We start from the raw sequence: 21,534 nt of genomic DNA on the forward strand, positions 1-21,534 counted from the left end.
TCCAATTTCAAGAGAACTGACTTAGCCCTTCCCCTTTACCAGATAAAGTGCACTTTTGTCTCAAATGTGTCTATATCTTTGTCATAGGAGATTAAAAATGAAGGTTCTTTATTTCCTGAAAAGAATTAAAAAATATCAGTTTAGTAATAGCACAGGTTTACTCTTGTTCCTGGGTAAAATTTCTTTTATCCATTCTGCAGTCAGGGGGATGGCACTGACCTTTCTTTCCTTTCCTAGTAAAATGCAGGGCACAGGTGCACGCTGGCAGCCAGATCCTCACCAAAGCTCTGCCCTCCTCAGAGGAAAAGTGAGAGAGGCAGGAATTGAGTCCAAGAAAGCCCTACACATTGCTTGTACAAGCTTCAGAGTGCTTGTGGAAGAAGGAAAAGCCAGGTAGCACTCAAAATCCTAGAGTCACAAATTGCTCACCTTCTGAACTCAGTGTGGTTGTACGTCACTGATTGGGATTCTTCAGGCTGACCGTTTCTCTATAATTACACAATACTGACACACATCCGTGAGGACAATCATTAGGAACAATCAGTTCAAAATATCCATAAAATGTAAAATTAAAAACATATTTTCAGGAGTGAAATGAGATAATGCTTCGCCTGCATGGGCACAAATTGATCTAAGTTTTATGATCACAGTGTCTCAGGTTTCATCAGTTATCTTAGTGTAACCTTTTGATTATTTCTGAAGTCATGCACACAGTGAAGGGAGACATAGTTTGACCTCTGCAGACTTAGTGCATTTTAATTTTTCCTATGCTTAGAAATAACTAGAAAAACCCAAGAGATCGTATTATTTTTCTATAGAACATCTGAAGTTATACTAGGCATGTTCAGAATACATTACAGATCTTGTCCTGACACAAGATATTTCCAATGTGCTTTTAGATATTACATAACTAATGAGAGCAATAAATGCTGGGAGAAGAGAGTGGATCAAGGTTATGATAATAAGATGATAGCATCCCTCCACTAGGTATGCGTGCTTTCAAATTTACTGCAATTTTGCAGTGAAATTTGCAATTTCACTCTAGGCTTAGGTTTTTCATTTGGACTTTCTTTTTTCCTTTATCAGATTTCATTTTCTGTGTGAATCCACCAGACCATAACGTCCTGTCTAAGAGCTCTGACCAGACTTTTTTGTTAATTTTCTTCTAAATTTATTCTTCATTAGGATTATACCTACTCTGCTTGCACAGCCAACATGAATGGCGTGTTTGTAGCAGAACCGTTGTCATGGCTGTTTCTCTGAGAGTAGTCAAAGCTGAAATACTGATAGAACACATACTTGAATGCATGCATTACTTTATTCTCACAAGCAAAGTGATAAAAAAAAATTAGTAATTATATGATTTCTACACAATTACACCTGGACTTTTAAATCTCCACTTTGAAGAACCATGCCATGCACCACACCACATACACTGCATGAAAAACATGGAAAACTTGTGTTACTACTTCTCATTCTCATCCAGCCTTAATGGTCACTTAAAAATTATTTGTGAAAAATCAGTGATGCATCTTACCATCTTTTTTGGTACTGTCTCAAAAAGGGTGAGTTTTGCCAATTTTTTTAAACATTCTGAAAATACCAGGATTGTAAAATTGGATTTTTATTGATTTTCTTGGAAGTTCTTTGGGGTTTTGACAGATACACATTGACAGAAGCCACCTCTAGTTGAATCAAAAGTATTGAATCTATAATGCAAATCATTCTACCTTCAACACATTTGAATTATCCTCATGTTAATAGAAAAAAAAAGTTATCAGAATTTTTTTTTTCCCTTTCAGTCTCCACTCTTGTGGTATTCTGCTTTCTCAAGTTCTTTAGTCATCACACAGTCTTGCAGGCTGCAGACAAAGATATAACAAAAATGGAGTATCTAATGTTTAAAGTACATAAACAGAAAAAAAAGTGAAACATATTCATACATAGATTATAAACACAGATTCAACACAGATTATAAATAAATAGCAAAATGGCACAAATCTGTATTTAGAAAAATAATTTATTACTCTATAATAGAGTTGTCAGTCACATTAATTTTTATGTAAATTTACCTAAGCTGATGAATCCTAACTGAATTATTGCCTAATTTTCCTTGTTTTGGCCAGCATTTTTTTCTCTATTGCCTCCATTGATTTTTGTTCATATGGTGGATTAAATTTCAGAGTCCACTCTTGAACCCATAATTAACATAGCAAAAAGAGGGGGTGTGCTTCAAATTACTCAGTCCAACAGAAGAAGTGGAAGCAAAATACAGATCAGAATAGGACAACACAAAACACCATGACAGACAGTAATCTTGGCACAGAGCTGACTGTTCATTATCATTCCTTCAGTAGACATCACAGCACAGGAGATTTTTAGGGAGGGATTTGAAGGAGGAAAATTAGGTGAGTGGGAGTGAGAAGCAGCAGTGAGGGAAAGCATGAAGGTCCCGGTTTGAAAATGTAACAAGTAGCAAGTTATTACTGAATGAAATGTGTGTGGGGGAAGACGCTGCATTCTCTATAGGGTATTAAAAGATGATGGGGTGGGAATAAGCTCTAAAGAGTCACAAAAGTGAAGTATCTCTTGCTTGCTGAGATGCTGAAGGAGTGTGTGTGATACAGTGAAATATGGAATATGCTTGAAACAGTGTTTCACAATGGTGTTCTGTTATACTTTGTTGGTTTGTGATGTCCAAAACTGGATTATTAGCTTTGGAGGGGCAGGGACTAAAGGCATCCTAACGTATTCTCAGGTGCTGTAAAAATGCATAAATAAGGAACTGCTTCTCCTGAATACCATTCCCCTCATTCTTCAGCCTTTATTCTTCAAGGTACAGCATTCAAGGTACACCTTCTATTTCCAAAAGGACTTTCTATATGAACTTTCCAGTTCTCTCCTGTCAAATTATCTTACTGTTTTTGGCAAGACAGCATATCATCTATATTTAACACCATTTCAGCTTGGTGAGGTGACTACAACATAGCATTAAACTCAGACTAAAAAAATGAGTCTGGCATTTCTAGGTTTTTCAAGCGTGTTAACTCAGAAGAACTAATTTGACTGGAAAAAGTGCTTTCTCCCAGACGCCACGGATTTCAGGAGACTTTCTTGCAGGTATCTAAGTTCAGTTAATACAATGGCAGTTAGATGCAAAAGGCCTTTGGATTAGAGGTGAGTCTCTCAGATATGTGAATAAAGAGGTCATATGCAGAACTGATATGGAAGGTTTCTCCACAGGCACTTGATTCTTAGAAATTTACAGATGAAAAATGCTGCACGAGTATTAATAGATAGGGATGAAATATGGATGAGGGGACACTAAAGCTGGAATAGCAAGTAGAACAAAGAGAATAAAGGGATGTGGGGACATGATAAGAAACCAGACTTGAGATGCAGACTTGGGCAGAACTCAAGATCTTTAAAAAAAAAAGTATAAAGAAAGAAAGGAAGAGGTAAATAACATGAAAATATATTTGAAAGTGGGCTGAGATGGAGCACAGCTAACAGGGAACCTAAAAGAAATAGATTGTAGAAGGATAAAGGATGTCCAGAAGCGAAAAAGTGTCCTAGCCTCTGATACAGATGTGGTCACCTTTTCACAGAGAAAGGCAGACTTGATAAAAGACTAGGCAAGATAAAAGGAAAAGAAACAATCAGGCTAGGTTTGTGTGAGAGACAGACAGGTGTAATGCTGTAATGCATGCATATGGAGACATGACAGACATGCTGTAATGTATGCACATGGAGAGATTCAAGGAGTGACTGTTTTTGTCTATATTAAGCCTGAACTGGTGCTGCTGATGTTTCTCAAACAACATCCACAAGCATTTAGTATAAGCAATCAGCCATGAGATTTGAATGGACAGAAAAAAAAAGATAAGAGTATATGTGGCATATTCTGAGGAGGGATGTCTAAGCGACAAAAAAGGAAGATCGCAGGATGTGGGTGATCTGCAAGCCTGGAGAAAGGGTATAAGGGAGACAGTGTGTGGTGTGTGTTCTTCATGTAGTTCACTGTCATTAGCAGGAGTATGCTAGTGACCAGCTACAGTTTATGAAGCCTGCAGAGGGAAAAGTCTGGAGTAGAGAACAGCATCCACACTTTAGTATTCTGTGCAAGGATTCATCATCTAACCCCATCATAAAGCTGCCTTGGTACACCGCCATAGGCCGGTATTGCATCATGTCACTGTTACAGGAATGTATCTAAAGTAATATTACAATAGCTTATAGAATATTTAAGTATGATACCAAGAATGACAAGATATAGATGAAGGAAAGAGGCCTAAGTGCCACTGCAAAGGAAATAGGAAAGGAAACCACAAAAATAGATGCTGCAAAAATAACCAGAGATTGATGAACTGAAAAAAGAAAGAACAGGGCTGCAAAATCCAGGGAGCAAGGAAGCCACTGACCCTAAAGAAAAATCTGAGCATGTAGACCCTGCAGGTATTATCCAACTGAGTCTTGTTAAGGGCACTTGAACTGGAGCAGAAAAGGCACATAGCAGATAGGAAGATAATAAGGTAAAAAGGCACATAGCAGATAGGAAGACAATAAGGTAAAGTGATGCTTAAATAACAGAATTTAGATGGAGAAGATAAAATTTTACCTTCCTTGATTTTTAACCTTGGGATGTTTCACTGATTAGTCATTGGTCCCTAGAAACTGGTTACATAAATTTACTAGCTGTAAGAACACAAAGCTTGCATAGGTAGCCATAAACACAGTCTGTTTCCATCACTTAGTGTTTCATGCATACTTCCCATTTCAGTTTTAACAGACACCAAGTTTGGGGTGCATTCATAGAATCAGAATGCATTGTATTGGAAAGGATCTCTGAATGGCATTTGGACATGTCCAACCACCCTGCTATAAGCAGGGACATCTCCAGCTCATGGCCCCATTAAGTCTGACCTTATGTCTTCAAGGGATAGGGCCTCCACCATATCTCTGGACAATCTGTTCAAGTTTTTCACCAACCTGCTTGTGAAGAATTTGCTCTTTACGTCTAACTTAAATCTACCTTACTGCTATCTATTGCTACAAGCCCTTCTAAACAGTCCTTCCCCAGCCTCCCTGTAGGTCCCCTTCAGATATGAAATGCTACTCTAAGGTCTCACGAGAGCCTTCTCCAGAGAGAAAAAGAAAAGAGGTAAATAATATATTATTTACATTAATAACAAATAATGTGAAATTAATGAAGAAGTAAATCTTCACCTCCATGTCTGCCCATGTACATAAATATATGCTATTCTAGGCCTTGATGCTTGTAACACTGCTTGTCCCATGGCTAGTCTTGCTTCCAAGAACTTGGGAGTTCATCTGCACAGAGAATGTACAATGAAGCTTCTGGCTCAGGCTTCCAATAGAGCGACACACATGACCAGACCCAACCTGCTAAGGTCTCTTGGGAAACACACAGATAATTAGCCCCTTTGCACTGAGACTTCATTGCTGTATTTGCCACATGGTGAGTGTCACCCAGTGGGCCTGTGAACACACGTACACAGAAACCCTCCTGTCCTCTGGAAGCATCACTGTATTTGCCATATGGTCAGGCTCACCTGCTAGGTCTAAGAGAGGAAGACAGACGGGCAACACTGACACATAATGAAGCTTCCCACTGGGCTGCCTTAAGAAATTATAAAAATAATAATAAAAGTTGACATAACTGCCACATGATCAGACTCACCTGCTGAGTTTTGGGGCAGGGTAGGATAGGATAGTCACAGACACACAAACATACCATCCCTGCGCAAAGGGTGTCTCCTCAGGCTGCCTGTGCCTTGCCTCAGCACGTTAGGCTTGGAACCAGAGGGGGAGGGATGCTCTACCGGAGTGAGAAGGACCTCCCCCACTAACCCAAGCAGGCTACCAAGCCCCTCTTCACTCCCCTCCGGGCTGCAAAGCTTTACTGCTCCCTAATGTGGGAGACTACTCATGCACCGCCATAACTGAGCTCTCCTTTTCGGAGCCCTGTGATTACCAGAGGGCCAGCCCCGAGTCCCTGGCGGGGGCAGCGAGGCCCAAGAGCGCGCTTAGGTTCCCAGCTACTGCCCCCATCTCCGGGGCACTGTTAGGGTAATTGCCGAGGCAGAGCAGCCCCCAGGGAGGAGATAACAAGCCCGCCCTTCCCTGGGCAAACAGAGCTTAAAAACACCTGCAGCCAGAGGCACTGAAGGGCAGGCGGCCGGCGGGGCTGTGCTCACGCACGCACGGAAGTTCCCGCCTCTCACGCAGCGCCGGCTCGCCTTACGCACGATCGCCCCACCTCGAGCACAAGGAGGCGAGAAGGGGAGTGCCTGCTTTGCGTCCCTCCGGCCCCGGCCCGGGATCCCCGGGAGCCGGTGACCCTGTTGTCCGGTGCTGTCCGCCAGCACTGGGCTCCTGCCGGCCCCCTCCCCGTGCCGCCATGGCGGGACGCGCGGGAAGCAGAGGGCGCGGAACTCCCCTGGCGCTGACGTGTGTTGCCATGGCGACGCCCAGGCAGCGTCTGGCTCCGTGTGGGGGGGTGGGGGGGATGACAACAAATATGGCGGAGAGGAGCAGGACGGCAGAGACGGGTCAGTGACAGCCGCAGTCGCCTGGGCGGGGGGAGAGGGGAAGAGCTTCCTTTCTCCATGGGCTTCTGGCAGGAGAGGGGGGCCTGGCTTTCAGCGGAGGGTAGGAGACGGAGCCCTTATTTCAGGGGAAAGGGAGGGAAGCGCCTCCTGGTCGAGGGCACTGAGGTGGAGAAGGAGGGGCCGGGGCAGGGGCCCCTACCCAGGGAGCTATGGAAGCAGGGTAAGACGTCTTCCCTTGAGGGATAAGGAGCATCGTCATGGGGAAGAGTGGTGGTGGAGAGTGCCCCGTTCAGGTCCCTTCAAAGAGGGAAGAGCACCCAGGCACTTCAGCCCTGTCCGAGTGGGCTCGAATAGCCTTGTCCCGCTGTGCGGAGGATAGTGAGAGAGTGACAGCCTTGCGCCCCCGGTGAACAGCGAGGGAGAGCCCTGGCTGTGTAGGCGAGGAGCCGATGGTGGGGTAGTCTGCGGTGGGCACCATCGTGTCCGTACGGGGGCAGAGGTGGTGGTGGTGGTGACGAGCAGAGCATAACAGTGGTGTACAGGTGTTCACCTCACACAAGAAACCACCACTTGCTTTACTCAGACTGAAAAATTAGTATGTGAAGGCTTGGGTTGGAGTTTGAACTGCATCACAAGGCGGGTAGCTTGGGGGCTGGCTTGCAGATACTGCTTGGCCTGGCCCAGGAGGCTGCAGGGGCAGCATGCTGAGCACCTGACAGGTAACCTTATCTCTAAGGAAGGTTCCAAATGTTAGTCTTCCTATTCAGGATGTATTAACAGTGGCTCAAACTGTGTATGTGAAGATAAGTTTGTCAGTGAAACTAAAGTTTTCTGTTTGCTCCTCAGTGATAACCTTGAGATACAAGGGTTTTCTTCTTGTAACCAAACACAGTTGAGGCCTTTTCCAACCCATATGAAGCCCTCAAAATAAGTTATGAAAATTAGTTATTAACGTCTGAAGGATGAAGCAAAGATAATGACAGTTTTCCTGAGTATTTAAGAAACACACTATCATACATAAATTATCTGGGTTCTTGGACCACAAGTTCATTTTCAAAACCTGCTGGGTTAGCTGCTGTGCGTGTGCTTTTTAGCCACAGAAATGGCTTCAAATGAAGATGCATTATCCATAGAACTGATTTTGGAGTTCTGGACCACTTAAGGTGAAAAAAAAGTGATAAATAGGTGTTGCACTGCAGGAAGCAATATTACAAAGACTACATCTAAATGGATTTGCCATAAGGTTCTTGAATCTCTTGTGTTCATCCATGCTGTTTATGAACCCCTGAAACCACACTGTAAAAGTTTATTATACATTAAACTTATCCAAGAGACAGGTGATTATTTTCATCCACCGTGTTGTGCAACATTCCTAAGAACAGCTGATGAGCTCTGACTGCGCTGTGAAATGGGAAACAAATCTTCAGGCGCTGTTTGACTTTGTTAGCTTTCCTACCTAGTTCATCTAACTGTGCCTATGACATTGTCAGTAACTTTTTTGGACATCTAATGCAGTTTTCTTACTATTTCCAAATTAGCACATAAGCTTAATCTTACATTGTGTTTTCTGCTGTATTATTTAAATCTGCAGCTTTGCAGTATTTGCGTTTTAACCTTGTCTAGAGTGCTTCCCACATTACATCATTGCAGCTATTAAATGATTTTCTCATAAGTGTTGTATTTCAGCTTGTGCTGAAGTTGTGTTTTGTTGCATGTTTCTAATACATACCAGGTTAAGTTTTGCAATGCCTTTGGCTATTTTTCAAGTCCTGATTGCCATGTTCCTTCTTTTTTTGGGAAGCCACATGAGGAATTAAAACCCAAAGAATCACAAAGATAGGAAAAATACTCTCGACTTTTAAAGACCATCCAAGCTCTTAGCTTTGAAAATGTACTGTCAAGTGGTTATGTGTATTAATTGTACTTTGTAGAAAACATACCTTTTTATAATGGAAGAATTTTTCATGTAAGTTCTATTCCTATCTCTATTTTGCTACAGGAAAGTAACTCTGTTAATCTTTCTTATGCTGGTAATTGCACTTAGAATTTCTTGTATATACAAATGTTTTCATATTTCCATTCCTTTCTCATACACATTTTTGGTTTTGTATCAGTTTTTGCAAGCTTTTAATTGGTTTTGGTTTATTGAAAAAGGGGAGCTGGACAGATAGAATTGCAGAAAGTACTTCAGAAGAGCAACTACCAGCTTTTGTTGTCCTGTTACATTCAGCGTTGTTTTCTGTATCATGGTTTAAGACAGTCTGTGTGTTTCAAATGAAACTGAGACTTGCTATGGAAGGTAGATTATCTCACATCTGTCTGTCTTTGCCTTTGCATTCTGGTGCCGTCCTCTCTGGACTAGGCAGACATCTGGTCTAATCTAGTAAAATAGTTTCTGTGTTCCGATGTTTGGTGAGAGTACATCAGCTTGCTTTACCCTGGATTAATGCAGTGGGCTCCTTAGTCCTTAGTTTGGGTTTTCAGTCTTCATGTCTTTAGCAGACATGACTTTATTAGCTTCTCTAAAGAAGGTATAGAAGTAGGTCAAAATGAGTACAGAATACCTGTATTAGCTAAATGTTTGATCCATGAATCAGATGAATGTATTCAACTTTTCAGACACTGATCCAGCTAAAATTTTCACTAATTATCTCGTTCTCCCCATGTTCCTCTTACTCTAGGCATCTATATTACCTAAAAAAGACTTGTTTCCAGAGGCCTTAGTGACCGAAGGGTACAGGTTATCTCAGAGTTCTGTAATAGCTTTCTATCTGAGGCAATGGCATATTAGCCTGGATTGATAGTTCACATTTGTTTACATGCCATAATAGATACCTTGCAGAAGGATGTTAAGTCACATTTCATATTAAGAATGGCTGGAATTTACAAAAGCATTCACAGCCAAGCTGGGCTGGCTTCAGAGAGAAGAGCTTCAAATCACTGCTGAATGCTGAACCCCTCTTCAAAGTTTGAGTAGCAATTAATGTTTCTAAAATACTTAGTGTGCAGGTCATTATTTCAGAGATTTGCATAGAATAACTGTTTCTGAGTCCTGCAGTGTTTTCTGATCAACTTTAATGTGGTAATGCAGAGCTGGACTATTTTGAAACATAGTTTTTCATTATTCTTTCAAAAAAGAGTAGCTATTCTTTTAAAAATATTTAATCATATGTGGCATGATCCCATTGTAGTATCAGGAACATACTGCTTTCTGTTAGGTGACTTTAATTATTGAATAAAAAAACAGAACAAATTTATTTACATATGCACCTTTTTGGTAACTGGAACTTTTTGCTAGCTTTAGTAAGAGAAAATTCAAAATGGAAGAAATCAGCTAATTAACATTATTTAATCATGGTGTTTAAAATCACATTCTGCATCAGTGGTAGTTTTGATCTTCCAGTCAAGTTTGGGATTGGCCTAGGTTACCTCTAGCGGTCCCTTCCAACTCAGGTGATTCTATGATTCTTTATTCAAGGTGAAGCTCAATGGCACTTGGTGGCCTCATCTAGTTGAGGATGTCCCTGCTTACTGCAGGGTGGTTGGACTAGATGACCTTTAGAGGTCCCTTCCAACCGGTGTCATTCTGTGATTGTATGATTTAATTTCTTCAGCTGAATTGTCATTTCATAAAGTACAGAAACTATGTGACTTATTTCCTAGTACGCGCTACTGGCTTGTAAACATAGCTGAATTCCAGTTCTTGGGAAAATGCTGAAAACCCACTGTATCGTCCTATCAGTAGGAAGAGATTTCAAAAGTCGGTAGAAAATTGCAAGGGTACAGGGCCCAGACCTGCAGATGTTCACACACCACCAAGAGCTGTTTACAGTTGTTTATAAAATGTTGCAGGAGGTATTTGTAAACAAATCTAAAATGTGTTTTGTTCAGCAAACTCGTTTGCCCGTACTCCCCAATGGCTTTGGTACATTTTAGCACATAAGCTAAATTCAGAGGGAGGTTTATAGTAAATTTGATGCACTGTGTAAGGCCATTAACTACTTCAGTTTTTACTACTCAAGTTCAGTTTTTCATTGAAGTGATATACAAAAATTAACTACAGTTGCTGAAGAAAAGTATTATAATTATACTCTGTTGCCAATAGGCTGTTATTCAACTAATTTCCAGCTTTTCAGTTACTGAGTGGAAACAATCCCCACTGCAAGAATTTGTTGGAGAAGAGCTGCTAATATATTTTTGGTGCTTCCAGCTTTGATCATATTTCTATTACATAAGTTGCAATATAATATATTATATAATTTGAAATATAAGGAGACTTGTGAAATACTAATGAAGGCTTTATACATCCAGAAGATATAATTTCAGAAAAAGAAACAAGACTGTTTTGGGTGTTCCAGTTGCCATTCTTTAATAGTTTGCCATTTCCTAGCCATATTTCAGTTTTTTCTTTGACAAATAATCAAAGCTTTTGAAAGTTACTTAACCTCAAGTCTCCCAACATTTTTTCTTTCAGTGAAGTTCAAACCACCATATTAATTATTAGCACTTGTGAATGTAAGTTTTTGAATTTGTAAAAAGCAAAATGAGATATATTGAGAATTTTTATAGGTTTAGTACTGAAATTTGTGAAACAGAAGTTTCTGTAAGGTTTTTTTTTTATTACTGTCACTGGATTGAGTAGGCAGAAGTCTCAGGCAGAAACCTGGATGAACCTCAGAATGCATTTCTATGGCCTACATAGCATTTCTGTTTTTTGAAGTCGAGCTTTATAGATTTAATGCTCATTAAAATAATTTTTAAAAGCTTCCTGTGTTAAAATGTAGCTGGCTTGATCTCCACATGGGGCCACTAACAGGACTGGGAATCTTAGATCTACAGCAAATGGGACACTTAATAACAATAGCTGTTATGTATCACAGAAGAAATGGACAACTTGTCTATGCACAGAGATTTTCCTTCCTCCTGTTCCTCTTTCCTCCAACACCTGTTTAGGGACAAGAATAATAGACTGAAATGACTGCATAATCGTTTTCACTTTTTTTTTTTTTTTTTTTTTTTTTTTTTTTTTTTTTTTTTTTTTTTTAAATGAAGAGCTAGGATACCCTGATAATAGAAAGCACTAACCCCTGGATAAATGAGGTGCTAGAGGATGAAAGGAGTTTGGTACAGATATGTACTGCTACTGTCATTCAGATCCAGCAGTGCTGCTTCTGCTCAGCAGTGGTGCTGCTGGGTGCAGACTGGTTCCAGCAGACCAACCTGGGTGTATGCATCATGCTACGTGTCTCTTGTTTCTAGAGGATTTATTGTGCAGCCGTTTTCCAGATCTATGTGATTCTATGGAAACCAGCTTAGATTTCCCAAGTAATCCCCAAAAGTAGTTGGCATGCAGAGCCTTGCTGCAGGATTGCCATGTTTAGATTGCATTGTACCTGAGATAATAAGGTCTTCTAGGCTCAAACTTTGTCTGCAATTAATCTGTAAAAAAGGCAAACAAATGTACAAGTAATTTGAGAGTTGGTTATGGGCGTGTCCCACATCCCAGTTTCCCTGTCACATTGACCCCACAATCCATTTTCTTGACATTGCCTGTCATTTAAGAAGTGATATATTTTTTAACCTTAGATTTTTAAATACTTTTTTGGGGGAAGAATTCTAGTATTTGTATGTCAGAATGGTTTGGAAAACTGCTCTACCAAAATAATAATGAGGATTTGGATTTCATTTTGTTAGAGGTTGCACAGATTTAGAGATGTATTAAATCTAGGGCCCCGATCCTGCAAATGTTTGGCATTGACTTTGATGTATGTATTTGTATAGTAAAATGCTTTAATGATTTGTTCTATTTTAGGACATTTAATGTGTACAGGGTAGACACTAAATCACAGTCTGATACATGTTTTCTAATATACATATGTGCCCCTATTCTCTCAGTATGGTTAAACTCCTGAGTTTGTAGATTCATTGTGGCAAAAAATCAAGTGGGGGTGAGGGGCAGGAGAAGAAAGTAATTGACTTAAATTGTTATTGTTAAATAAATAAGCTGTGTTTTATTTACTTGCTAATTCATAGAGCTGTTTACTTAGCAATGGATCTCACAGTCATGAGTGAAAACTGGCAAACTTCTACATACAGTTTCATAACCACCTTGAAAAATGTGTTGAATTTCAATCTTCACAAAAGCAAGTGGAACATCAGTTCCTGTGAATCACCAGAGCAGAGCAGCAGGAATCCATTCTAAAGAACGCTCAGCTGGATTCATTACAGGGCTACTGATGTGCTTTCATTTGCAGTAAGCAGCAAAGTTACTGTGCCATTACAGAAAACTTTAGAGCTGGGTAACATCTGTAAAGTGACTTATCATGTTTTCATGCATATATAATGCAGATGAGGTAGGATGATACACTTGATTAATGAAAAATCACTCAAATAACTCATACAAAAGCAGTGACATTGGCAGGGGAACTGTCCATGTAAAATCGGATTTTGACATAAACTTTCCTCTCTATTGCTTACCCATACCCAAAGTCTGTAATACTGCAGGATAACTGATGTTTTGTAACTTCACAGAATGCTACTATATCTGCTGATTATTTCTAAGCAATACAAATAACCAGTAATCTGATCTCAGAGTAGAATTTTGGCTTGTGTTCCAAATATTTCTCTAAATATTGTAACAACGCTTTAAAAACTGCTGGTGTATTAGTTAGCAGTGTTCTCCATAGTTAAATTTCTGTTGTTACATTGCTGATGCAAGAGAGTTAATCGATTGAGTTTGCTTTGTTGACATTTTTGTTTGAAACCAGTAATTCTGTTTATTAATATCATATCTATATATAATTTTTTGCTATACTGTACTTATACTTTGTAAATAAAATAAACCTCTGCAATGATCTAATTATTTAACGCAAAATACTAGATTATGTTAAAGCGTTTCTTAACTAAAGAATACAGCAATGTGAGTGGGCAATGCTTGGGTGGGAGAAATCCTCAGTGGCTTATAATATTACTTTTTGGAATGGACTGTTTTGGAAAGTAGCAAGAAAGATGCTATTCCCAACTATGAAGTGAAAGGAGTTATTTCAATGAGTAATTATAATTACGGCAGTAATTAATAGTGTAATTGATTTCAGCAACCTCAGGGAACAAATTATTCAAGAAGTAGTACTAAAATCCCCCACTTATTTTAAATATGTAGTAGTCAAGAAAATTTTAACTCTTAAAGTGGAGAAATTGACTGTCTGAAGCTACTGTTGACTTAAATTGGCTGACAGAAGACATGCCTAACCCCGAAAGAAAAAGTAAATAGGAAACAAGAGACACATGAAGTTATTAGCCAACAGAGACTTCCACTTTAACACTGCAGGTGACACAGTCATGGGTCAGCGTCATTGCATTGCTTGCTGCGTATCAGATGCTTTAGATGCAGTTGGCTTACCTCAACATGAATTATTTTTAGTTTAGAAATTTATTTTGTCATGACTTCTTCCTGTTATGTCGTCATAAAACCAGTAGGTTAAAGACCATAAGGTGTCCACTCTTGGTTGAGTTGTTATGATTTGACTTTTTTGTCAGTTACATGTCTTGTGCTCTTAAATCTGAACAAGCTATTTATTCTAGCTTTTACAGTGTGTATTAAAAAAGAAAAGGCATAGAGAAATTAATGTACCTATACTGAAAGCAGTTTTTGCAAAAAAATACTGACTTTATCACATAGGAGTGGAATGATCAATGTAGTCTGTAGGCTGGATCTGCTATTGCTTTATCAGTGTAAGTATGGATTAAGTCTGTCTGTTTCATGCCTCCTGTATTAAACCTGAGGTACAATACTTGGCAATTAATGTTTGATCTGCACTAGCTATAAATGCATCAATATCCTTTGGCTGGTACTATTTCTTAAGGTTGATAAGAAAACCATTATGCATTTAAAAAGCTTGTAGAAGGCTTCTGAAGGTATGTCACATACCTGAAAGTGTAAGCTAGGTAACCTGCTTTTGTTAAATCAGTACCTCATACCTGGGGCAGCTGTTGAAACCTGGATATATACATCACATACATATGTATGTATTTATAGATTCGTAGAATGATTTGGGTTGGAAGGCACTTAAAGATCATCTAGTTCTGATCTCCCTGCCATGGGCAGGGACACTAGGCCAGGTCACTCAATGTCTCATGCAGCCTGGCTTTGAACATGTCCAGGGAGGGGTCATTCATGACCTCTCGGACAACCTCTTCTAGCATCTCACCACCCTCACTGTAAATAATTTGTTCCTAATACCAAGTCTAAATCCATCCATGTCAAGCTTAATGCTGTTCCCTCTCATCCTGTCACTACAAGCCCTTGTAAAAAGTGCCTACCCCACCTTCTTGTAGGCCCCTTTCAGGTACTGGAAGACTGCTATAAGGTCTTCCCAGAACCTTCTTTTCACCAGGCTGAACAGTCCCAGATATCTCAGCCTGTCTTCACAGGGGATGTGCTCCAGCTCTCTGATCATCTTGATGACCCTCCTTTGGACCCATTCCAACACTTCAGTGTCCCTCTTATGGTGGCAGCACCAGATCTGGATGCAGTACTCCAGGTGGGGTCTCACAAGAGCAAAGTAGCAGAGCAGAATCACCTCCCTTAACCTGCTAGCCATGCTTCTTTTGACACAGCAGGACATGGTTGCCTTCTGGGCTGCAAGTGCACATTGAGTTTTTAACCGCTCCCAAGTCCTTCTCAAGACTGCTCTCAAGCCAATCCTGGCCCAGCCTTTATTTGTGCTCGGGGTTGCCCTGACCCAGGTGTAGGACCTTATACTTCGCCTTACTGAATTTCATGAGGTTGATATGGGCCCACCTCTCAAGCCTGTCCAAGTGCCTCTGGATGGCATCTCTTCTCTCCAGTGTGTCAATCAGACCACACAGCTTGGTGTCATCTGCAAACTTTCTGAGAGTGTCTCATGATGTCAGGCATGATTTGCTCTTGATGAAGCCATGTTGGTTAACACCAATTAACCTGTTCTTCATGTTTCATATACCACGGCAAGGCCTTTGGGAGACTCTGCTCTATGATCTTACCAGGCACAGAGATGAGACTGATTGGCTTATAGTTCCCAGGTTTTTCCTTTTTTTTCCCTTTTTGAAGGCAGAGGTTATGATTCCCCTTTTCCAGTCAGCAGGGACTTTGCCAGATTGCCATAACTTTTCAAACGTGATGGAGAGTGGTTTGGCAACTTCACCTGACAGTTCCCTCAGGACCCCATGGGTGGATCTCATCCAGCCCTATGGTCTCTTGCACCTTCAGGTTCATTAGGTGGTCCTGAACCTGCTCTTTGCTTACAGTGGGTGACTATACATAGAACAAATATCCACAAGTCTTTCTCTTCCTTTCCTCTCACTTTCTCCATTGTCATTCACATATAATACCAAACCAGGTGTATAAAAGCTGTTTTGTTTCAGGATTGAGTGTTATGGGAAAATTTAATAGCATTTTGGGATGGTACCAGCAAATATTGAGTGACTTCAACCACCATCTTTTTGCAGTTCTGTGGGTAGTATCATGAGCTTTTGCCCTTGCCTGATATTTTCTACCAACTACAGTTGCAAATCCTGCAGCTCTTTGCCTGTTTTGACTCGGTATTTTTTGCAGGTCACGTACCCTCCTTGTCTTTGGGAAATAATTTGCTCACAGACTTCCAACAGATGTGGCACCCTACGAAATAAAATGTTACCACATAAGGAATTTGAGCCTTCTGTTCCTTTCTTGCCTCAGAATCAGAAACAGAATTTCGTCTTGCTTGGTAGAAACGCCCCCCAAAAGTCTTTTACTGACCTAGAACTTGAATTCATATGTGCTCTTCAACTGGTGTTTCAGCATCTTCTATTATTAACGTGCAGATCTAGTTCTCTAAGCCATCTTTTATCTGCTGGAAAAGATGGACTTGCTGATACAATTGCTTTTTTACAGATGCAGCTCTAAGGACTAGCTATTATTTACTCTTTGATAGTTTGGGATTTATGTGATGCATCATATTTTTGTTTACAATTTATATGTTTTGTGCATTTGTTTGGTTTTCTTTTTGAGAAAGTATTGCTACTATAACAACTGTTGCACCATACAATATCTTTGATGTTATCAAGATGCCAAATACTTGTTAAAGAATATATCTCTGCATCACATGAAATTGATTGTTTCTTACAATGTTTTAAAATAAACATATTTTAGTTAACATATTTGGTACTTTTTTTTTTTTTTCACTTTTTCCCCATTTCTGGTGACGAAGATTTTATTAGATAGATCAGTTGAAGATTTTAGTAGATAGATAAGTATAGTAAAAGGAGTGCAGTTTTCTGATCGACAGATAACGCACTATTACTGGCATATCTTCCATAAGTGGTGTGAAAACGTGAGTTGGAGATAACGCACTATTACTGGCATATCTTCCATAAGTGGTGTGAAAACGTGAGTTGAGTGCTATTCATCCAGAAACTTGTATTAAAGAGTTAACAAGAGTTCTGTTGGTTATCTGAATGGATTTTTGTTCATTGCAAACTGTACTGAGAGTTCAGATTCACTTCTTTCTATGGTCTGTGATGACAATGCTGCTTAAGGTTAGTGGAATGCTTTACGAGGATATCTGGAAACATTTCTTGGCCCCTGGATCATAGAATCATAGATGGCTTAGATTGGAAGGGATCTCAAAGAACATCTAGTTCCAACCCCCTCATCCAGCCTAACCTCGAACACCTTCAGGGAGAGAGCATCCACAGCCTCCCTGGGCAACCCCTTCCAGTGTCTCACCACCCTTACTGGAAAGAACTTCCCAACATTTAGTTTAAATCTCCCCTCTGCCAGTTTAAACTCATTACTGCTTGTCCTGTCATTATAAGACCTTGTAAATAGTCCCTCCCCAGCCCTCCTGTAGGCCCCCTTCAGATACTGGAAGGCTACTCCAGGGTCTCCTCAAAGCCTTCTGTTCTCCAGGCTGCAGACCCCAAACTCTCATAGCCTGCCTCATAGCAGAGCTGCTGCAGCCCTCTAATCATCTTTGTGGTCTTGTCTGGACTTGCTCCAACAGTTTGATGTCCCTGTGCTGGGAGCTTCAGAACTGTACACAGAACTCCAGGATGATGGGAATCTGGCTATTAGGTCTTTATACCATAGAAATTTTCAATAGCAAAATGTATCCTGATGTTGTCTAAAATAAGGATCCTATGATAGAATGAGAGGTGTCTTGATGACATTTTTAATATTTAAAGAAAGACTAATACAAAGTTCACTTGCAGTTACCATCACATTACTTTACCTGTCTAATTGACTGCCCTCGTTAGGCAGGAAGTCTAATTAGAAGAATGATGCAGGTTTTCCAGGCAAATTCTCTCTTTATTTTTCTATGTCTGTTTTAATGCAACTGTGCTCTCCTACCTAATGTAGCATGAGGGTAGCTGCCGGCTGCTAACTCCATGGATTCTGAAGTTTGTCACAGCTGGAAGCTAGGCTTGTTGTTTATCCAATTCAAAGAGTAACTATTATTTACCAATGAGGTAGCTTCCCCTAGAAATTGTAGGTTTTAAATAAAATGTACTGAAATTTGCATGATGTTTGTTGCAGCAAATATTGTTTAGATCATTGTCTAAATGAAAAGATCTTGACTTTACCCTTTGAAAGTTTCCAAAGTCTTCCTCCCATGAATCCCACTCCCCTGTAACTGCTTGTATTAATTTTCACTGGTTTTATGTGAAATGTCCCCATGATGACAGTAGTGATGAATGCAGATAACAGAAGTCTCTGCCCAGGTTTTATTTTTAAATCTTATATACTTACAGAGATTTGAGACACCTGCAGATTTTATACCCGATAGAAAATTACCATTGAAGTTTAATACTGTGGTAAAAGTAAATCCTAGGGATTTGCTGGAGACTCCAGGAGTTTAAGCTATGAAGAATTAGAATAAAATAGCTATGTGTCTTACAGCCTGTAAGAAAAATAATTGACAAAATAAGACCTACAGTCTGAGAAAATGTCTTTGCTAGTTACTTTTGCCTTTGCTCATCTAACCTTTTTTTCAAAGGAAAATCTGATCTCCTTAAGCATAGTGTACAGGATGTACTTCAGTTAATTCTTTTCTTTCCCTTTCAGTTTGTTTCAGGTTGAAGTACTATTTCCCTTCCCTGCAAGGTTCTGTCATACATCTTTGCCTTCAGTCAGGAAAATCTGCTTAGGGCTCCCAGTTGTGAGGACAGTATCTCTTTGTTGGCCAGAGGACTTATGGCACAGTGTTAACAGTTCCCTCCATCTGAGAATGGTAATGTATTCTCAGCAACACTCATTGCATCTGCTGAACAGACAAGCGTGAAGCCATGTTTTATAATCTAGTAATTCAGCAGTACAGGCTCTTTTGCAGCCCATAGTCTGCCCTTTTCTTTATCACCCAAGGAGAACATGCCAGAAGGGACATAATGCTGTTGTGCTGTGTTATAATGTGAAGTTCAAAGACTGCAGTTTTGCATGTTTAGAGATTAACAAAAGATAAGAAAACTCCAAATGTAACAACAGTATATAATGACTGTTCGAAGTACTGTGTAATAAAGAACATGCAAGGGGCAGTGAATATTGCTAGTTATAGGCTATTTGATGATTTTATTCTCATTTCTGAATGGCTACATTAGAGCAGGACAGCAGATGGAAACTTTTTGCTAGGACACAGTATCTTGAGAGCTTCCTTCTGTGTCATGTGAAGACTCCATTGGCAGGGTTTTTTTTAAATGTTGTGTTAGGTGGAAAGGAAGACAAAGCTCTGTCTTCTGCATGCTTTTCCTGCAGTGTCTTATGGTGGTAGTATTATCAATGCAGTCTTTTCTAGTTTCTTTATCTAAGTGGTGTTTCTCAGCTATCTTTTAAGAACCGAAAGAAGCTGAGTACTTTTAGCTGACACTTATGTGTGAGCGTTCATCTGGAAAAGTTTGGTCTTACTGCTCTGCTTAGTTAACTGCCCATCTTGCATTTTTTCACTTTCATCTCTAGGAGCTCAAGTATTTGTGGTGGAGCTTTTATCTGAATTTAAGTTTTCCCTGAATTTTTCTTTGTATCATTGAATCCAGGTGTTGGATTACAAATGGGTAAAACTTAACTGACTGCGACAGGGATATGGGGACTCTCAAAGTGATACTGAACAGAAACTGAGGAAATGGTTTACTTGTGGATGGTGTTCTGAATTACATCTTTGTTGTAGGTTAAGGGAAGTTAAAGGTTAATTGGTATTACCATAAAGAAAGTCTTCCAGAGACTAGAGAGTCCAAGGTGAATGGGCAGATTGTCCCAGGATATCACAGAATGTCAGGGGATGGAAGGGACCTCCAAAGATCATCCAGTCCGATGCCTCTGCCAGAGCAGGATCACCTAGAGCAGATCACACAGGAATGCATCCAGACAGGTTTTGAATATCTCCAGAGAGGGAGAACCCACAACCCCCCTGGGCAGCCTGTCCCAGTGCTCTGTCACCCTCACAGGGAAAAAATTCCTCCTCATGTTTATATGAAACTTCCTGTGTCTCAGCTTCCATCCATTGCCCCTTGTCCTGGCACTGGACATCCCCCAGCAGTCTGGCTCCAGCCTCCTGGCACTCACCCTTTACATACTGATAACTGTTGATGAGGTCACCTCTCAGTCTCCTCCAAACAGCACAGCCCCAGCTCCCTCATGCTCTCCTCGTAACTGGGATGTTCCGTTCCCCTCATCAGCTTTGTGGCTCTGCGCTGGACTCTCTCAGGCAGTTCTATGTCCCCCTTGAACTGGGGGGCCCAGAACTGGACACAGTACCCCAGGTGCAGCCTCAGCAGAGTAGAGAGGTGTTCTGTATTCCTGTGTTCCACGTTGTATGTTATTCTGTTCTGTGTTCCTGTATATCTCTATATTTAAGGGAGTGCACACCCAGTTGTTTAGTTCTTTCTTCTCTTCTCACCAGACACACTTGCCATTATCTCTGCCAGGGAGAGGCCTTCTTCTGGCCTTGGCTGGCAGCTGTGCCACTAGGCCTGTTAAGCCTTATGGTAGGCCTGGGTCTGGGGGTGGGGGTGCAGTTTGGCCTGCTCTTGAGCCTGCTGAAGCTGGGTGGTGGGGGAAAGATTTTTGGAAGGCTCTGAAAGGTTTTGGCCTGGTAGGCCCAGGTGAACAGCTGGGCTTAATTTGTGCACGTATTCCTTTTACCTTCTGTATATAGCTGTAAATAGAAATTCCGTTTAAACTTCCAATCTGGCGTAGAGCACTTTTTTTTCACTCCTTGGGAAGGGCTAAAACAGCTTTTCTGTCCTTTTTCCCTGGTTAGCTCATGGCTCAAAAGTAGGACAAGGTTGTGTGATGCAGAGGAAGGAATGGTATGAGGAGATAGGCAGATACCCCATCCAGGTCCGTGTTTGCCTTTGGTGTTGCCAGCCTTTAAGCAGATTTTATACTCTGCCGCTAAAAACCATTAGCTATAACTCTCACAAGTAGTAGTTTTGCATTTAAAGAAAACAGTTCAAATGTCACAGATTGCTATCTGTGGGTAATTATTTAGTCTAAAACAAATAACCTTGAGGTTGCAAATAATAGTTTTGCTAAAAAGAAAATACTAGTATGCATTATTTAGTACTTAGTTATTGGATTATGAAAGTAAGAAAAGGTTTAAACTGTCTCTGTTCTGTCCCAGTACTTCTCAGGGAGTAAGTTTCCAATGTTTTCTCTGGGAAGACTGGGGATTTATATGCCAGGTGTTGACCTGGGTGTACATGTTTTTTAATCTGGGATTTATATACCTCTGAAAATAGGAGTCTATAATAGAAAAACTGACAGACCTTCTAACTGTGGTGTCACGAATACATCGATATAATTTGTTACCTGGGCTAAGGTGTTTTGCCTCAAGGGGTGGAATACATTTATATATGGAAAGGTCAGTTTTAATTAATAAGCTGTTTTCATCATTCAGGGCCAGTATGAATTGCTTGTAACATTTGTGTGAAATAGTTTTCAATATAAAAATAA

General features: G+C 40.4%; 1 protein-coding gene across 14 annotated transcripts in view; it reads left to right on the forward strand.

Annotated features, from left to right (window-relative positions):
* The first annotated feature begins 6,194 nt into the window (after positions 1-6,194).
* The window catches only part of BEND5 (BEN domain containing 5), a 1,203,882-nt gene continuing 1,188,542 nt past the window's right edge, over positions 6,195-21,534 (forward strand). For 7 of the 14 annotated variants that reach the window (XR_010303081.1, XM_064147555.1, XM_064147562.1 and 4 more), the window contains exon 1: positions 6,197-6,572. Coding sequence is in view for 13 of the 14 variants with exons in the window: in XM_064147555.1 (XP_064003625.1) it covers positions 6,422-6,572 (151 nt within the window). In the remaining variant the exon portion in view is untranslated. Of the gene's footprint in view, positions 6,573-21,534 lie in introns of all 14 variants that reach the window. The other 7 variants (XM_064147552.1, XM_064147553.1, XM_064147550.1 and 4 more) reach the window with 5 other exon arrangements.

This window comes from Pogoniulus pusillus, chromosome 8 (genome assembly GCF_015220805.1).
Source record: "Pogoniulus pusillus isolate bPogPus1 chromosome 8, bPogPus1.pri, whole genome shotgun sequence".
Classification (NCBI taxonomy): domain Eukaryota; kingdom Metazoa; phylum Chordata; class Aves; order Piciformes; family Lybiidae; genus Pogoniulus; species Pogoniulus pusillus.